Genomic DNA, 13,444 nt, shown 5'->3' on the forward strand with positions numbered 1-13,444 from the left:
TACTAATGGATATGATTATGGGAGCTGCCCAAATCCCCCTGGGGGTGAATTACACAATATAAGATATAGTCTCTGTATCACTTTTCTAAAACCCAATACTCTGAATTCCGAACCACACCTGGCCCGAGGGTTTTGAATCAAGGGTTGTGGACCTATAGTCCCATTCCCCAAGGGATGGGAAGATACAATGAATTAGTGAATATGAAGGACTTTGCACAGTGCCTGGGACACAGGATAGCTGTTATTGTTTTTATTCCAGATAAATTGTTTCACTTTTCCCATCAGCCACTGGAAGCCAGTGAGATAGAAGAAAGCTGTGTGTTTTGTGTTCTCTTGGCCATGAGATCTGATAACACCCCTTTTAAAAACAATGCAGGGCTTCCCTGGTGGCGCGGCGGTTGAGAGTCCGCCTGCCGATGCAGGGGACACGGGTTCGTGACCCGGTCCGGGAAGATCCCACATGCCGCGGGGCCCGTGAGCCACGGCCGCTGAGCCTGCGCGTCCGGAGCCTGTGCTCTGCAACGGGAGAGGCCACAACAGTGAGAGGCCCGCGTACCGCAAAAAAAAAAAAAACCAAAAATACCCACCTTCGCTCACACTAGTCAGATGTTACCCATTCTTACTGAAAAGTTACCCACTCCCTTGACTGGGTAACTCATCCTCACTCGCATTATCCACATTCACTCTCATCCCCCGAACTTACTCAGAGGGCACCCACCTTTCCAAGTCGCCACGCACACCCACTCAGCTGACGCCCACCCCAGGTCACCTCACAGCTTCCTGTCAGATGCATGGTGTCGTCGACGGTTTTTCTTGTGCTTCCGCTTGCCTTTCTTGCCATCTCCCGCCTTGCTCTCCTTCGTGGAATCCAGAGGTGGCACCCCGTCCCCTGCAGCAGTGGCCCCAGGCCCCGGTTTCTCCCCTGGCCCAGGCTCATAGCAGTTTCTGGCAGGAAGTTCTCTGGGGCCCGTCACTGTCGGGCACAGTTCCTGCCTTAGGGCACAGTTCCTGCCTTAGGCCCCAGGCCACATCTTCCGCCGTCCTGCCCTGGCTCTGCAGGAAGAGGTTCAGCTTGGTCAGGAATTCAATATCCTGCTTCTGGGGCATGTAGACCACTCTCCACATGCCGCCCTTGCCCTTGATCTCCCTGGGGATCACGGCATAACTGATGTCCTCTGCCAGCCTAATGATGACGGCCTTGGATCTCTCTTCTTCCACAAAGGCCTTCCCAGCCACTTTGAACTTACCCAGAGGTTTTAGGGAGGCCTGTATGATCTCTTCGAATTCCTCACGGTTGCAGTTTTCCGGGATACCCAGGATCATCAGAGACTTGTAACTGTCCACCTCAAAAGCCTTGCACCCATGCTCCAACAATGCAATGTCCTTGACGCCGAAAAACATCTTGCCCAGCTCTCCGAGGCAGCAGTATGCCCGATGTCGCACACCTGAGCTGCCTCGAGAATCCAAAACGTTATCCAGGACGCCACGACCCCTTCCCAAGGCAAAGAGAGAGGCCTCACGGGGCCTAGTTTGTCCACCTCGGCCAAAGATGCCCCAGGCCCTGCCCACAGGGCTGCACAGTGTCCAGCCTTCTGTAACCTCCCTCCCAGGGGGCTCTTGGGAATTCCTAGGGACTTACAGAGTGTGAAGCAGGGGTGGGTGTCTGCCGGCTAGCTCGTGGATCCTGAGTCCTAGGCAAGGCCGCACCGGAGAGAGTATGAAGATGCTGGTCCCTCTTTCTGGCGGTGGTCCTCAAAGGTCTCGCAGGTCCTGTCAGTCTCAGCAGATCTGGGACGGCTGATCGCCCTGGGGCTGCTGTCACCGGGGTGTCCTGCGAGGGTGCCTGGCGGGCAGGGCGGCTCGTTCCTTGCCGCTGGCCCAGAGGCTACCCTCACTGCCCTGTGGCCTGGCTGAGACAAGGATGTGGCCGATGCACTTGCTCCCACAATGACATCACCGCCTCCTTCCGCTCTGCAGCTCAGCGGTCTCCATGGCAACTCCTAGAGCATTGCCTCTGCCAATGGCCCGGCCCGCTGCATTGAAATCTGAGTCTGAGGGGAGTCATTCAGGGGTGAGGGGTCAGCCACCCGCCTTCAGAAGTACCCTCTCTTCTCCCTTGAGAAGATGGCTGATTCTAGGGGTCGGGGGACAGGGAAGATACAAGAAGCGCCTGGAACATTTTTGGGGTCAGAAAGTCAGGAAATACTCAAAGAATGATGAGAACATGTGGAAGGGCATAGAGCCAGCTTGAAGGGCTCCCACTGGCCAAATCTGGGACATTTTGCGCATCAACATTAAAAATGAGCGCAACAGATCATAACCCCTTAAATAAAACAAGAATCCATGAATCTATGTGGATATAAGTAAACGGGTAGATGGAAAGTTTGGTGGAGGAATGTGGTCTATTATGTTGTCTCATATAAAATGTATGAATCAAAGGGAACAAAAGTATCTTTACCGTGGAATGTCCTTGTTTGTAGGACACACCCACTACAATATTCAGGGATGATAGGGTACCAGATTTGCAATTTACTCTCAAAACCGTTGGTGGGGGGGAAGTTCTTTGTACCATACATGCAACTTTCCTATAAGTTTGTGACTGTTTCAAATATATTTTTTAAAAGGAAAAAGAAATGTCCTGCACACGTGTTCACCTTCACAATGGTCATTTCTCCTCTTACCATCCCAGTAATAAAAGCCATAAGTTTGAATTAGACTGACACCCTCCAAACTCCCAGCTCCAGGGACGGGCACTGAAGGGTTTGAACTAATCAGCATAATCCCACCCCCTTGCCACAGTGATTGGTTCAGAAGTGGTCACCCAGGTAACCCAGGCCCAAGCCAATCAGTGCATTCTATCTCCCTGGTCATGGAGATTGGTTAAGGTCTGGACACATGGACTTAGTCCAATCAGAAAGACGCTCAGGAGTTTTGTGACTAGTTATGAGGAAGAATATCCTCTCTTTCCCCCTAGATGGGAAAGAATAAATATGGGAGCTGCAGGAAGCCATCTGGGAACCACAAGAGAAGCCATCTTGAGGATGAATTCTACTTCCAGAGGAAGGCAGAGCCGAGAGAATCACAGAGACCTCTCCGGGCAACCCCCTTCATGCTGTGGTTCAGTGATGCAGGCTGCTTTTTTATTTCCAAGTCATCGTGTGCTCCCATGACTACCACAGCAAGCGAATAGAGAGCAGAGGGACTCATGCACCAGCATTTGAATACTTCCACCAGGAAGCTACCTGTGACTTTTGCTCATATTTCATTGGCCAAAGCAAGTCACATGACCACACCTAACTTCCGGGAGGTGGGGAAGTACAGTCACCCATGCACGTAGAAGTGCAGGGGAATTGGAAATAACAGTGTATGCAGTCATGCCTGCCACAAGCTCTCATAATGTGCCCGGCACCATGCTAAACTCTGCACACGCATTTCATTTTACAGCAACCTTATGAAGGGGTATTATTAATGTCCCCAATTTTATAGGCAAGAAAACTGGGGATCAGAGAGGTTAATTCAGTTACCTAAGGCCACATAGCTAATGAATGACAAAGCTAGACTTCCTTCCTCGGGCACCCTGACGCCTGGGCCTAAACATTTAACCTCATATAACACTATGCTGTTCCCTGAGAAGAAAGTGCCCTATTGTGTCACCTGGCTTGGTTCCTGTTCCATCATACAGTTGCTGTGTGACCTTGGGTAGGTTGCCGTCCCCCTCTGGGCTGTGTGGCAATTTAGTTCTGTCCAACTTAGCTAAGTGGGGCCTCTGTATCCTAGAACACCTTTCCCCTGGTGGCTCTGGGTCAGAGTTGTCTAAAAGGAAATTTGCATGAGATTTAGATAACAGAAGTGACGGAATAGCTATTATGGTGGGAAGGTCATAAATATTTGCCTTGGGGAATGTTACTTGGTGCAGCTGCTATGAAAAACAGTATGGAGGTTCCTCAGAAAATGAAAAACAGATCAACCATATGATCCAACATTTCCACTTCTGGGTATTTATACGAAGGAAAGGAAAACACTAAAAGATATCTGCACACCCATGTTCACAGCAGCATTATTTATAATAGCCAAGATATGGAAACAACCTAAGTGCCCATCAATGAATGAATGGATAAAGAAAATGTCACACACACACACACACACACACACACACACACGAATACCGTTCAGCCACTAAAAAGAAGGAAACCCTGCTATTTATGACAACGTGGATGGACCTTGAGGATATAATGCTAAGTGAAATAAGTCAGATACAGAAAGACAAATACTATATCATCTCAAATATATGTGGAATCTTTAAAAAAAAACAACCCACAAACCCAAACTCATACCTAAAGCAAACAGATTGGTGGTGGCCAGAGACAGGGGGTCAAGCGTGGAAAAAAATGGGTGAAGGTGGTCAAAAGGTACAAACTTTGAGTAATAAAAAAATAATAGGGATGTAATGTACAACATGAGGAATTTAGTTAACACTGCTGCACAAGATATGGGAAAGTTGTTAAAAGAATACCAAGAGACGGCTTCCCTGGTGGCGCAGTGGTTGGGAGTCCGCCTGCCGACTCAGGGGACACGGGTTTGTGCCCCGGTCCGGGAGGATCCCACGTGCCGCGGAGCGGCTGGGCCCGTGAGCCATGGCCGCTGAGCCTGCGCGTCCGGAGCCTGTGCTCCGCGACGGGAGAGGCCACAACAGTGAGAGGCCCGCGTACCGCAAAAAAAAAAAAAAAAAAAAAAGAATACCAGGAGGGACTTCCCTGGTGGCGCAGTGGATAAAAATCTGCCTGCCAATGCAGGGGACACGGGTTCGAGCCCTGGTCCGGGAAGATCCTGCATGCCGCAGAACAAGTAAGCCCGCGCGTCACAACGACTGAGCCTGTGCTCTAGAGCCCGCAAGCCACAACTACTGAGTCCACGTGCCACAGTTATTGAAGCCCACGCGCCTAGAGCCTGTGCTCCGCAACAAGAGAAGTCTCGGCAATGAGAAGCCCGGGCACCGCAACAAAGAGTAGCCCCAGCTCACCTCAACTAGAGAAAGCCCGCACCCAGCGATGAAAACCCAACGCAGCCTTAATTAATTAATTAATTTTAAAAAATAAAGAATACCAAGAGTTCTTGGCAACGACGATTTTTTTTTTTGCAATGACGATTTTTAAACGTATTGTTCACCTGATAAATAACTATAAGGGTGTAAAAAAGAAAAAAAAAAGTACTAAGAGTTCTCAACACAAGGAGAAACAAATGTTTCCTTCTTCCCTTCCTTCTGTCTTTTCTTTTTATTGTATCTCTATGAGAAGGTGGATATTGGCTGAACTTGGTAATCATTTCACAATATAGGTAAATCAAGCCATGATGCCATATACCTTAAACTTATACAGTAATGTATGTCAATTTTTCAGTAAAACTAGGGAAAGAAGACTTGTAATAGCGATGTTTCTAACAAGCTCCTTGCAAAAAAAATTTGCCATGGATTTATGAATCCTTGGGGTACTATTGCATATCCCTGGTTTTATGCACGTTACATATTGAGAGGCAGGCGACAGAATGGTGCATTTATTGGATCCACCAAGATTGCTTGAGAAGTTTCCTTGTTCCAGGCTCTGGGCGACGTGTTAGGCATACTGAGTGAGTGAAATAAGCTCTACTTTTAGGAGCTTAGAGTCCAGTGGTTATGACAGGCCAGGCCAGCCTGTTTACAGGGAGAAAAGCCCTATAATTATCACGAAAATGTGTTCTGATCTTTGGTGCGGGGCAGAGAATACAGAGTATACTAATTGGGACGTGTCTTGCTGAAGTTTAAAGAGAAAACTACATAAAGTGCTTTGGGGACCATGAGCAACTGATCCTGTCTGGTCTCATCCAGTAAGGCTTCCTGGAGGAGGTGACACTGGAAGGGATCTTGAAGGTTGCGTATAATAACCACAGCAATAATACTATTTTTAAAAGGAGTCATCACTATCACTTACATAGGGCATGCGGTGTGCCAGACAACATTCTAAGCCCTGAATCTGTACTAAGTCATTTAACTTCTTTAAACCATTTTTTAAAAATTGAAGTATAGTTGATTTACAATGTTGTATTTATTAGGTGTACAGCAAAGTGATTCAATTATATACATATACATATATGTATTCTTTTTCTATATATATATATTCTTTTTCAGTAAGTCATTTAACTTTTACCACAGTTTATGAGTTATATATTGTTTTACTGATTTAGTTGCTCATTTATTCAACGAGTATTTATTTATTTATTTATTTATTTTTATTTTTTTATTTTATTTTTTTTCAACGAGTATTTATTGAGCCGCTCCTGTATTTTATAGTCAGGGAAAGGATCAGAGAGGGTAAATCACTTACCTAGGGCCATACAGCTAGTTAATTTTTTAATTTTTAATTTAATTTTTTCTCTAAATTTTCTGTTCATATCTTTACTCTTTTTTTTTTTTTTTTTTTTTGCGGTATGCGGGCCTCTCACTGTTGTGCCCTCTCCCGTTGCGGAGCACAGGCTCCGGACAAGCAGGCTCAGCGGCCACGGCTCACAGGTCCAGCCGCTCCACGGCACGTGGGATCCTCCCGGACCGGGGCACGAACCCGTGTCCCCTGCATCGGCAGGCGGACTCTCAACCACTGTGCCACCAGGGAAGCCCTATCTTTACTCTTTTAAAAAAAAATTTGAGGTTCTTTTTTTTTTTTTTTTTTGCTGAGGAGTAGGAAAGCTTTACAAATAAAGGAAATTAGTATATCATCTGCACCACGTATGAGTTGGAGTCTAGGCAGTGGGGATAGAGCAGTGAACAAGACAGACAAAATTCCTGCCGTTTGAGAGCTGGCACTCTGTTGGGCAGACAGAGCAGAGACAAAATAAATAAGAAAGATATAGAATAGGTCACAGGGTGATAATGAGTGGTTTGGGGAAAAAATAAAGCAGGAGAGAGGCTTTACCAAACAGGTAAAGCCGTAGGGATATAAAATTGATTAGTGGTTGCCAGGTATTGAGGGAGGGGGGAATGGGGGTGACTGCTTAATGAGTATTGGATTTCCTTTGGGGGTGATGAAAATTCTTGGACTAGATAGAGGTGATGGTCGCACAACATTGTGAAGGTACAAATGCCACTTGTACACTTTAAAATGGTTGATTTTATGTTACATGAATTGCACCTCAATGAAAAAGTCTTAATGACTCTATTTTTGGCTCAGATGTTTAGAACGATGGTGGGTCTATTCACCATGATGGGGAAACTTTAGGGAGAAATGAGCTGGGAGATCAGGAATTCCTTTTGGGGAGGTCTTAAATGTGATATGCCTATCAGACATCCAAACGGAGTTAGACATGCGAGCCTGGAGCTCGGGGGAGAGATGGGGTGGAGATATAAATATAGAAGTCATTGGCACATGGAGGTATTTTAAGCTGAGGGGCAGGATGAGATCATCTAGAGAGAGGGTGTGGAGAAAGGAGAGAAAATGGCCCTGGGGTGGATCAATGTCAGGCAGAAGAGAAGTCAAGAAGAGGGATTGCGCAGGAGGGGAGGGGGCAGAAGAACCCCAAGAGTGTGTGCTTGAAGAGCAAAGAAGAATAGCAAAATATTGGAATTGGCCCAAGAATCCGCTTATAGAGGGCTGTTTAGCAAATCATGATGCTTCCATATAACGGGACAATTGCACATGTGAAAGAAAAGCAGGAGGGCGTTTTCCCTGTGCAGGTATCAAGATTCCCTTTCTAGGAAACTGAAATCCTCAAGAGGTATTGCTTACAAAATGAAGGGAGGTGTGTGTGTGTGTGTGTGTGTGTGTGTGTGTGTGTGTGTTTAAAGCAAAGAGAGGAGTTACAAAGGGAAAGGTAGTGATTCATGCCAGAGCAGCCTGGCAGATGCCACTTTTTTTTTTTTTTTTTTTTGAGGTACGCAGACCTCTCACTGTTGTGGCCTCTCCCGTTGCGGAGCACAGGCTCCGGACGCGCAGGCTCAGCGGCCATGGCTCACGGGCCCAGCCGCTCCGCGGCATGTGGGATCTTCCCGGACCGGGGCACGAACCTGTGTCCCCTACATCGGCAGGCGGACTCTCAACCACTGCGCCATCAGGGAAGCCCTGTGGCTGTCTTCTTACTGGACACCAGTCACATGGGATTCGGAGCCCATTCTACTCTAGTAGGACCTCATCTTTATTGATTACGTCTGCAGCCACCCTCTTTGCAAATAAGGTCACATTCTGAGCTACTGGGGGTTAAGACTTCAACATATCATTTTGGGGGGAGGGACACAGCTCATAACAGAGGGAGAAAGGGGGACGGCTGGGGAGAAACAGAGAGAGATGGAATGATGACACATACCTGCCAGAATGTTACAGGGATGCAGGAGTTCTTGGTCCTAGTTTGCAACTCAGCTGTAAGTTTGTAATTATTTCAAAAGAAGAATGTAACAGCACAGAGAAGAGAGGGTTTCAGGGAAGGGGTAGCAGTCAGATGAGGGCAGAGAAGTGGCTGTTTTGCTGGCTTTACAAAACGTAGGCCCCTGTACTTTTTGAGAGGTGGGAACAGAAATCAAAGCACAGGGGGTTGGAACAGTGACCGGAAGGTGTGTCTTTCGAAACCCAAGGGTAGCAGTTCTTTCAAGGTGTTTTGCTATAAAGAGGAAAGGGGGGGAATGGGGTGGTAGCTGGAGATGGGGTCAAAGAGGGCTTCTAAAAACCAATAAATGATGCAAGAGAGACTGTGAAACAGGTTAGAGAGAGATGGAGCCTTCCCCCAGTAAGGAAGGTGGGACCCCAGTGCAGAGAAGGGACTGGCTTTTGGTGGGAGCATGGCCATTTCCTCCAAGGATGGAAGAGAAAAGCAAGCGTATGTTGGCAAAGGTGGGTTTCACCATGGGAAGCTAAGGAAGCAAATTTTAATTTTATTTTCTTTTTTAACAAAAACTTATATAGTGCTTACATACCAGACCCTGTTCTAAGCACTTTGCAAATATAACTCGTTGGATTTGCATAAAAATCCTCAGAGGTAGGTACTGTTACGATTTCATCCCCATCTTACAGATGAGAACACTGAGGCCCACAGAGGGGAATGGCCTTCCCCAAGGTCACACAGCTGGTAAGAGGCAAGTCTTTCTGAAGTTGGGCAGTTGAGCTGCAGAATCCAGACTCAAATTCTATCCCATAATACCTCTGCCTGTCTCGCCTCTGTTCTTAATAAAGGAAGATGCGCGATCAGCAGTTGGGGATTCAGGATGGGTGGGGGCACTTGGAGGTTTGAGGAGAGAGGAGAATCGCCAGCCACAGGCTTGGTGAGGAAAACTTACTAGACAAACAGGAGGGTTATGCATTTGAGGTTTGTGGTTCTGGGTTTTCTGTGAAATCTGGGAGGCTGGATGTTTGAGTCTTCCCTGCATCATGGCAGGGCATGGTTTTTGCACTAAAAGTGGGGCCCCTTCCCCAGCCCAGCTGCAAACCCTCCCTGTGCTACGGGCCCAGAATCTGGCGCCGGCTGGCCCCTCGGTCCTTCCAACACGCCTGAGCACATCCCCGGGCTGAGGGGGAGGGAAGGGCCTGGAAGGTTGTTCACAGGCCAAAGTCCAAAGGAAACAAGTTGCATTCCAGGAGCAGAAACCCAGTGGCAGGGGGTGGGGAGCTGGGGGGACGGAGGGAACGCGGCGCGCAGAGCTTGGCGGGCCTCCGAGCGGCTCGGGAAGCTTCTCTTTGTACCCCAGAGAAAGGTGGGGGCTGTGACGGGTCTCCTCCCGCAGTCATGGCGAGTAGGATAGATCGGGGGCTCTGCAGCCAGCCAGATGCGAGTTTGGATCTCAGCGCTGTGGATTATTTTCTGAACGTAACTGCAGGAACTGTGATGGGGTGAATAATGTCCCCCAAGGACAGTTGCTGTGCTGACCCTGGGAACGTGTTGCCCCGCTGCGGCAAAAGGGACTTCACAGATGTGATCAGGTTAAGGACCCTGAGATGGGGACAGTAACCTAGATCATCCAGGGGGGGCCCAATGGAATCAGAAAGATCCTTATATAGGAAAGAGGGAAGCAGGAGGGTCAGAGTCAGAGAAGGAGGGAAGCAGAGTTCCGAGAGAGGCACGGAAGGGCCGTGAGCCAGGGAATGCAGGCAGCCTCTATACAATGGAAAAGGCAGGGAAAGGGATTCGTCCCTCGAGCCTCTAGAAGGAAGACAGCCCTGCTGACCTGTTTAGATTTCTAATCTCCAGAATTTAAGACCATAAATGTGTATTGTTTTAAGTCACTGAGTTTGTGGTAATTTATTACCGTAGCAGAAACTTGGTAGAGCAGCTTTCTTCATCTCCCTGGGCCTCAATTTCTCAATCTGTAAACTGGGGATAACTGAATCCTCACAGCATTGTAGTGAAGGTTTGGTGCATGGATACAATGGAGGCGCTTAGGGTGGTCGCTGGCACACAGTAAGTGCACCGTCAACAGTGGCTCTCTTTATCTTCAAAACGGAGATCAACCATTCCTGTATCCAACTAATATTTATTGAGCATCTTCTATGTTTCAGGCACTGTTCTAAGTGCTGGAGATGCAGCATGAATGAGACAGGCAAACACCCCAGCCCTTGGGGAGCTTCCACTCTAGAGAAGGAGAAAAACAAAAGAAATGAATAAACTCTACAGGCAGTTAGATGGTGCTAAGGGCTAGGCAACAAACAAATCAAGAATGAGGAACTGACAGAGCTGGGGGACTGGGTCAAGGAGACCTTGGGGAGAAAGGGACATCTCAGTAGAGACCTGAAGGAGGCGAGGGAGCAAGTCCTCTGGAAATTGGGAAAGAACCTCAGCAGAAGGATTTAGCAAGTGCAAAGGTCCTGGGGCAGGAGCATGCCTAGAGCTTGCAAGAAAAAAGCAAGGAAGCTAGTGTGGCTGGCAGGGTGAGAATTAGGGGGAAATGAGGTCAGAGAGATGACAGGTGGAGGGAGGGCAGATTGTCTGAGGCTTTGGGGTCCACGGCAAGGACTCTGGCTTTTACTGTGAGTGAGGGAGGAGCTGTGGGAGGGCTCTGAGCTAAGGAGAGACATAATCTGACTTCAGTTTTAAAGATTCCCTCTGGCTGCTGAGTGGGGAACACACTGTGGGGAATACGAGTGAAGCTGTGAGCCCAGTGAGGATATTATCATAGGAGTAATCATAGGGTTTGTTTGAGAAATAAATGAGTCTGTGTTTGTAGAGCAGGTGCCCGGCACATATGTTAGTTGCTAATTATTACTGTTGTATTATTATTGTCGTTTCTGTTACTTCTCCCTTGTCACAGAAGATTCCAGAGTCACAACTGACCATGGATTGTCCCCCAGCTGTAAATTACACCCCCCATAGAAAGTAATCATCCTCACCCCCCGTAAGAACTTCTGTTTCCTCCTTGTCTCAGGCTCTTCCTTATTCATCACATTCATGACACTAAACTCCAGTGGTTCCTATGGTAACCCAAAGATCATTCCCAGCCCCCTTCTTCACTACCCACCACTGTTTTCGAGGCTGAAAGACAGGGACTCATTTTCCCAGCATCCTTGACTATTACTCACAGTCATGTGACACCATCATGGCCAAGGAGATGAAAGCAGAAGTCAGCTGGGAGGCTTTGGGCAAACCTTTGTGTCCCTGATAATAAGGGTCAGAAAGGGCTTTCCCCTTATTCGTACCTTGATTGTGGATGTGATGGTCAGAGTTGTAGCAGCCATCCTGTGGTCATGAAGCAACAGGCACAAACATGAAAGTCAACACTCTAAGGATGGTGAGGCAGAGAGATAAAGAACCTGGGACATCAGATGTCATTGAACCAATACCTTCAATACCATTGAACCAATACCAAACCACATTCTTCCAGATTTTTTGTTATGCGAGAAAAATAAGTACATATTTTTTATATCATTGTTTTCTATTACTTTCAGTCAAACACATTCTTTACTGACTGACTTACAGAAGAGAAACTGGGCCCAGAGAGCCATGGGGTGTTACTCAGCATTACGCAGACAGTTGTTGGAGATGCCAGGACAGGATTGCAGGAGGGGACAGGTGGGCTCTCAGACCTTAAGACCAGAGACAGCCTCAATTCTTCTTTGGAAAAATGAGAATTTGGGGAATGTGCGCTTAGAATGTGCCAGGAGCTTCTCCTGAAAAAAAAAAAGGTGGTCTCAGATTCAAAAAATAAAGCCAACAGGCAGAGACGTGCAGAGAAGGCAGACTCAGAGAGACAGCCATTTATATCCCAATTGTTGTAAAGGTGTCCAAACAAACGAACAATGCAACCCACTCTGCTCTGCCCACACTGTATTTCCAAGAGCCAATTCAGCTTTTTTAAAACAGAAGTCTGAGCTTCTGTAGCTTAAAAGTAAAATAGCCTAATAAATACAGCCTCTTAAGTTGATGTGATCAATACATAGGGAAGAGGGTTGCTATCAGTCCTCCTTGGAAAGACACTCCATGAATTTTATACCAGAACCTGCCTTTGACTACTAGGTCCAGAGCTGGGAAAGGAATATGTATCTCTCTATCAACTAGACTTCACCTGGGGAAACTATAAACTTCATTTCTCCTGTTGTCTTAGTCAGGGGAACATTAGCTGCTGTAACAAACACGCCCCCCAAAAATGTCTAGTGGCTCAAATAATGATAGGAGTTTATTCTTGCTCATGTAAAGTCATGGTTGTTCTTGATTGTAGATGCTTTTCCTCAAGGTGTGATCCAGGAACCCGAGTTCCTTCCACCTTATAGCTCCTCCATGTTCAACTTTTGGCTTCTGAGGTGGTGCCGGGAGGCTTCCAGTTGGCTTCAACGAGGAACAAGTAGAGAGAATCATGGGCAGGAGGTTTAAATTCCCTTCCACTCAGGTCCCGTTGCTTAGAACTCGGTCATGTGGTCAGAGGAGGCTGGGAAGTGTCTTACAGAGGTGTGCACAGCAAAAGAAGGAAAAAGGGGCTTCCCTGGTGGTGCAGTGGTTAAGAATCCACCTGCCAATGCAGGGGACACGGGTTCGAGCCCTGGTCCGGGAAGATCCCATGCCGCGGAGCAACTAAGCCCGTGCACCACAACTACTGAGCCTATGCTCTAGAGCCTGCGAGCCACAACTACTGAACCCGTGCACCTAGAGCCTGTGCTCCGCAACAAGAGAAGCCACTGCAATGAGAATCCCACGCACCGCAAGGAAGAGTAACCCCTGCTCACCGCCAACTAGAGAAAGCCCACACGCAGCAACTAAGACCCAACGCAGCCAAAAAGAAAGAAAGAAAAAAAGAAAATTCCTGCCCTCATGGAGCTTATATTCTAGTAGGAGGAGACAAATAATAAATAAATAAATAAAACAGTAAGTGAGGAAGTGATAAGTTCTAAAGATATGAGAGTGGGGAGGAGGGAGGCATTTTTTGGTAGAGTGGTCAGAGCGTGTGTCATTGAAAAGATGCCATTTGAACAAAGACTTAAAGGAAATGAGAGAGTAAGTCATGGAACTA

At 47.4% G+C, this 13,444-nt stretch overlaps 1 protein-coding gene across 1 annotated transcript; it reads right to left on the bottom strand.

Moving 5' to 3' along the window:
- Nucleotides 1-589: 589 nt before the first annotated feature.
- PNMA8C (PNMA family member 8C) lies at nucleotides 590-1,889 on the bottom strand. The gene is given in 2 exon segments (XM_060131861.1): nucleotides 590-971; nucleotides 973-1,889. Coding segments are annotated over 2 exon segments (630 nt in total). The 5' UTR covers nucleotides 1,402-1,889; the 3' UTR covers nucleotides 590-770.
- Between the last annotated feature and the right edge of the window lie 11,555 nt (nucleotides 1,890-13,444).

Source organism: Lagenorhynchus albirostris, chromosome 19, assembly GCF_949774975.1.
Source record: "Lagenorhynchus albirostris chromosome 19, mLagAlb1.1, whole genome shotgun sequence".
NCBI lineage: Eukaryota > Metazoa > Chordata > Mammalia > Artiodactyla > Delphinidae > Lagenorhynchus > Lagenorhynchus albirostris.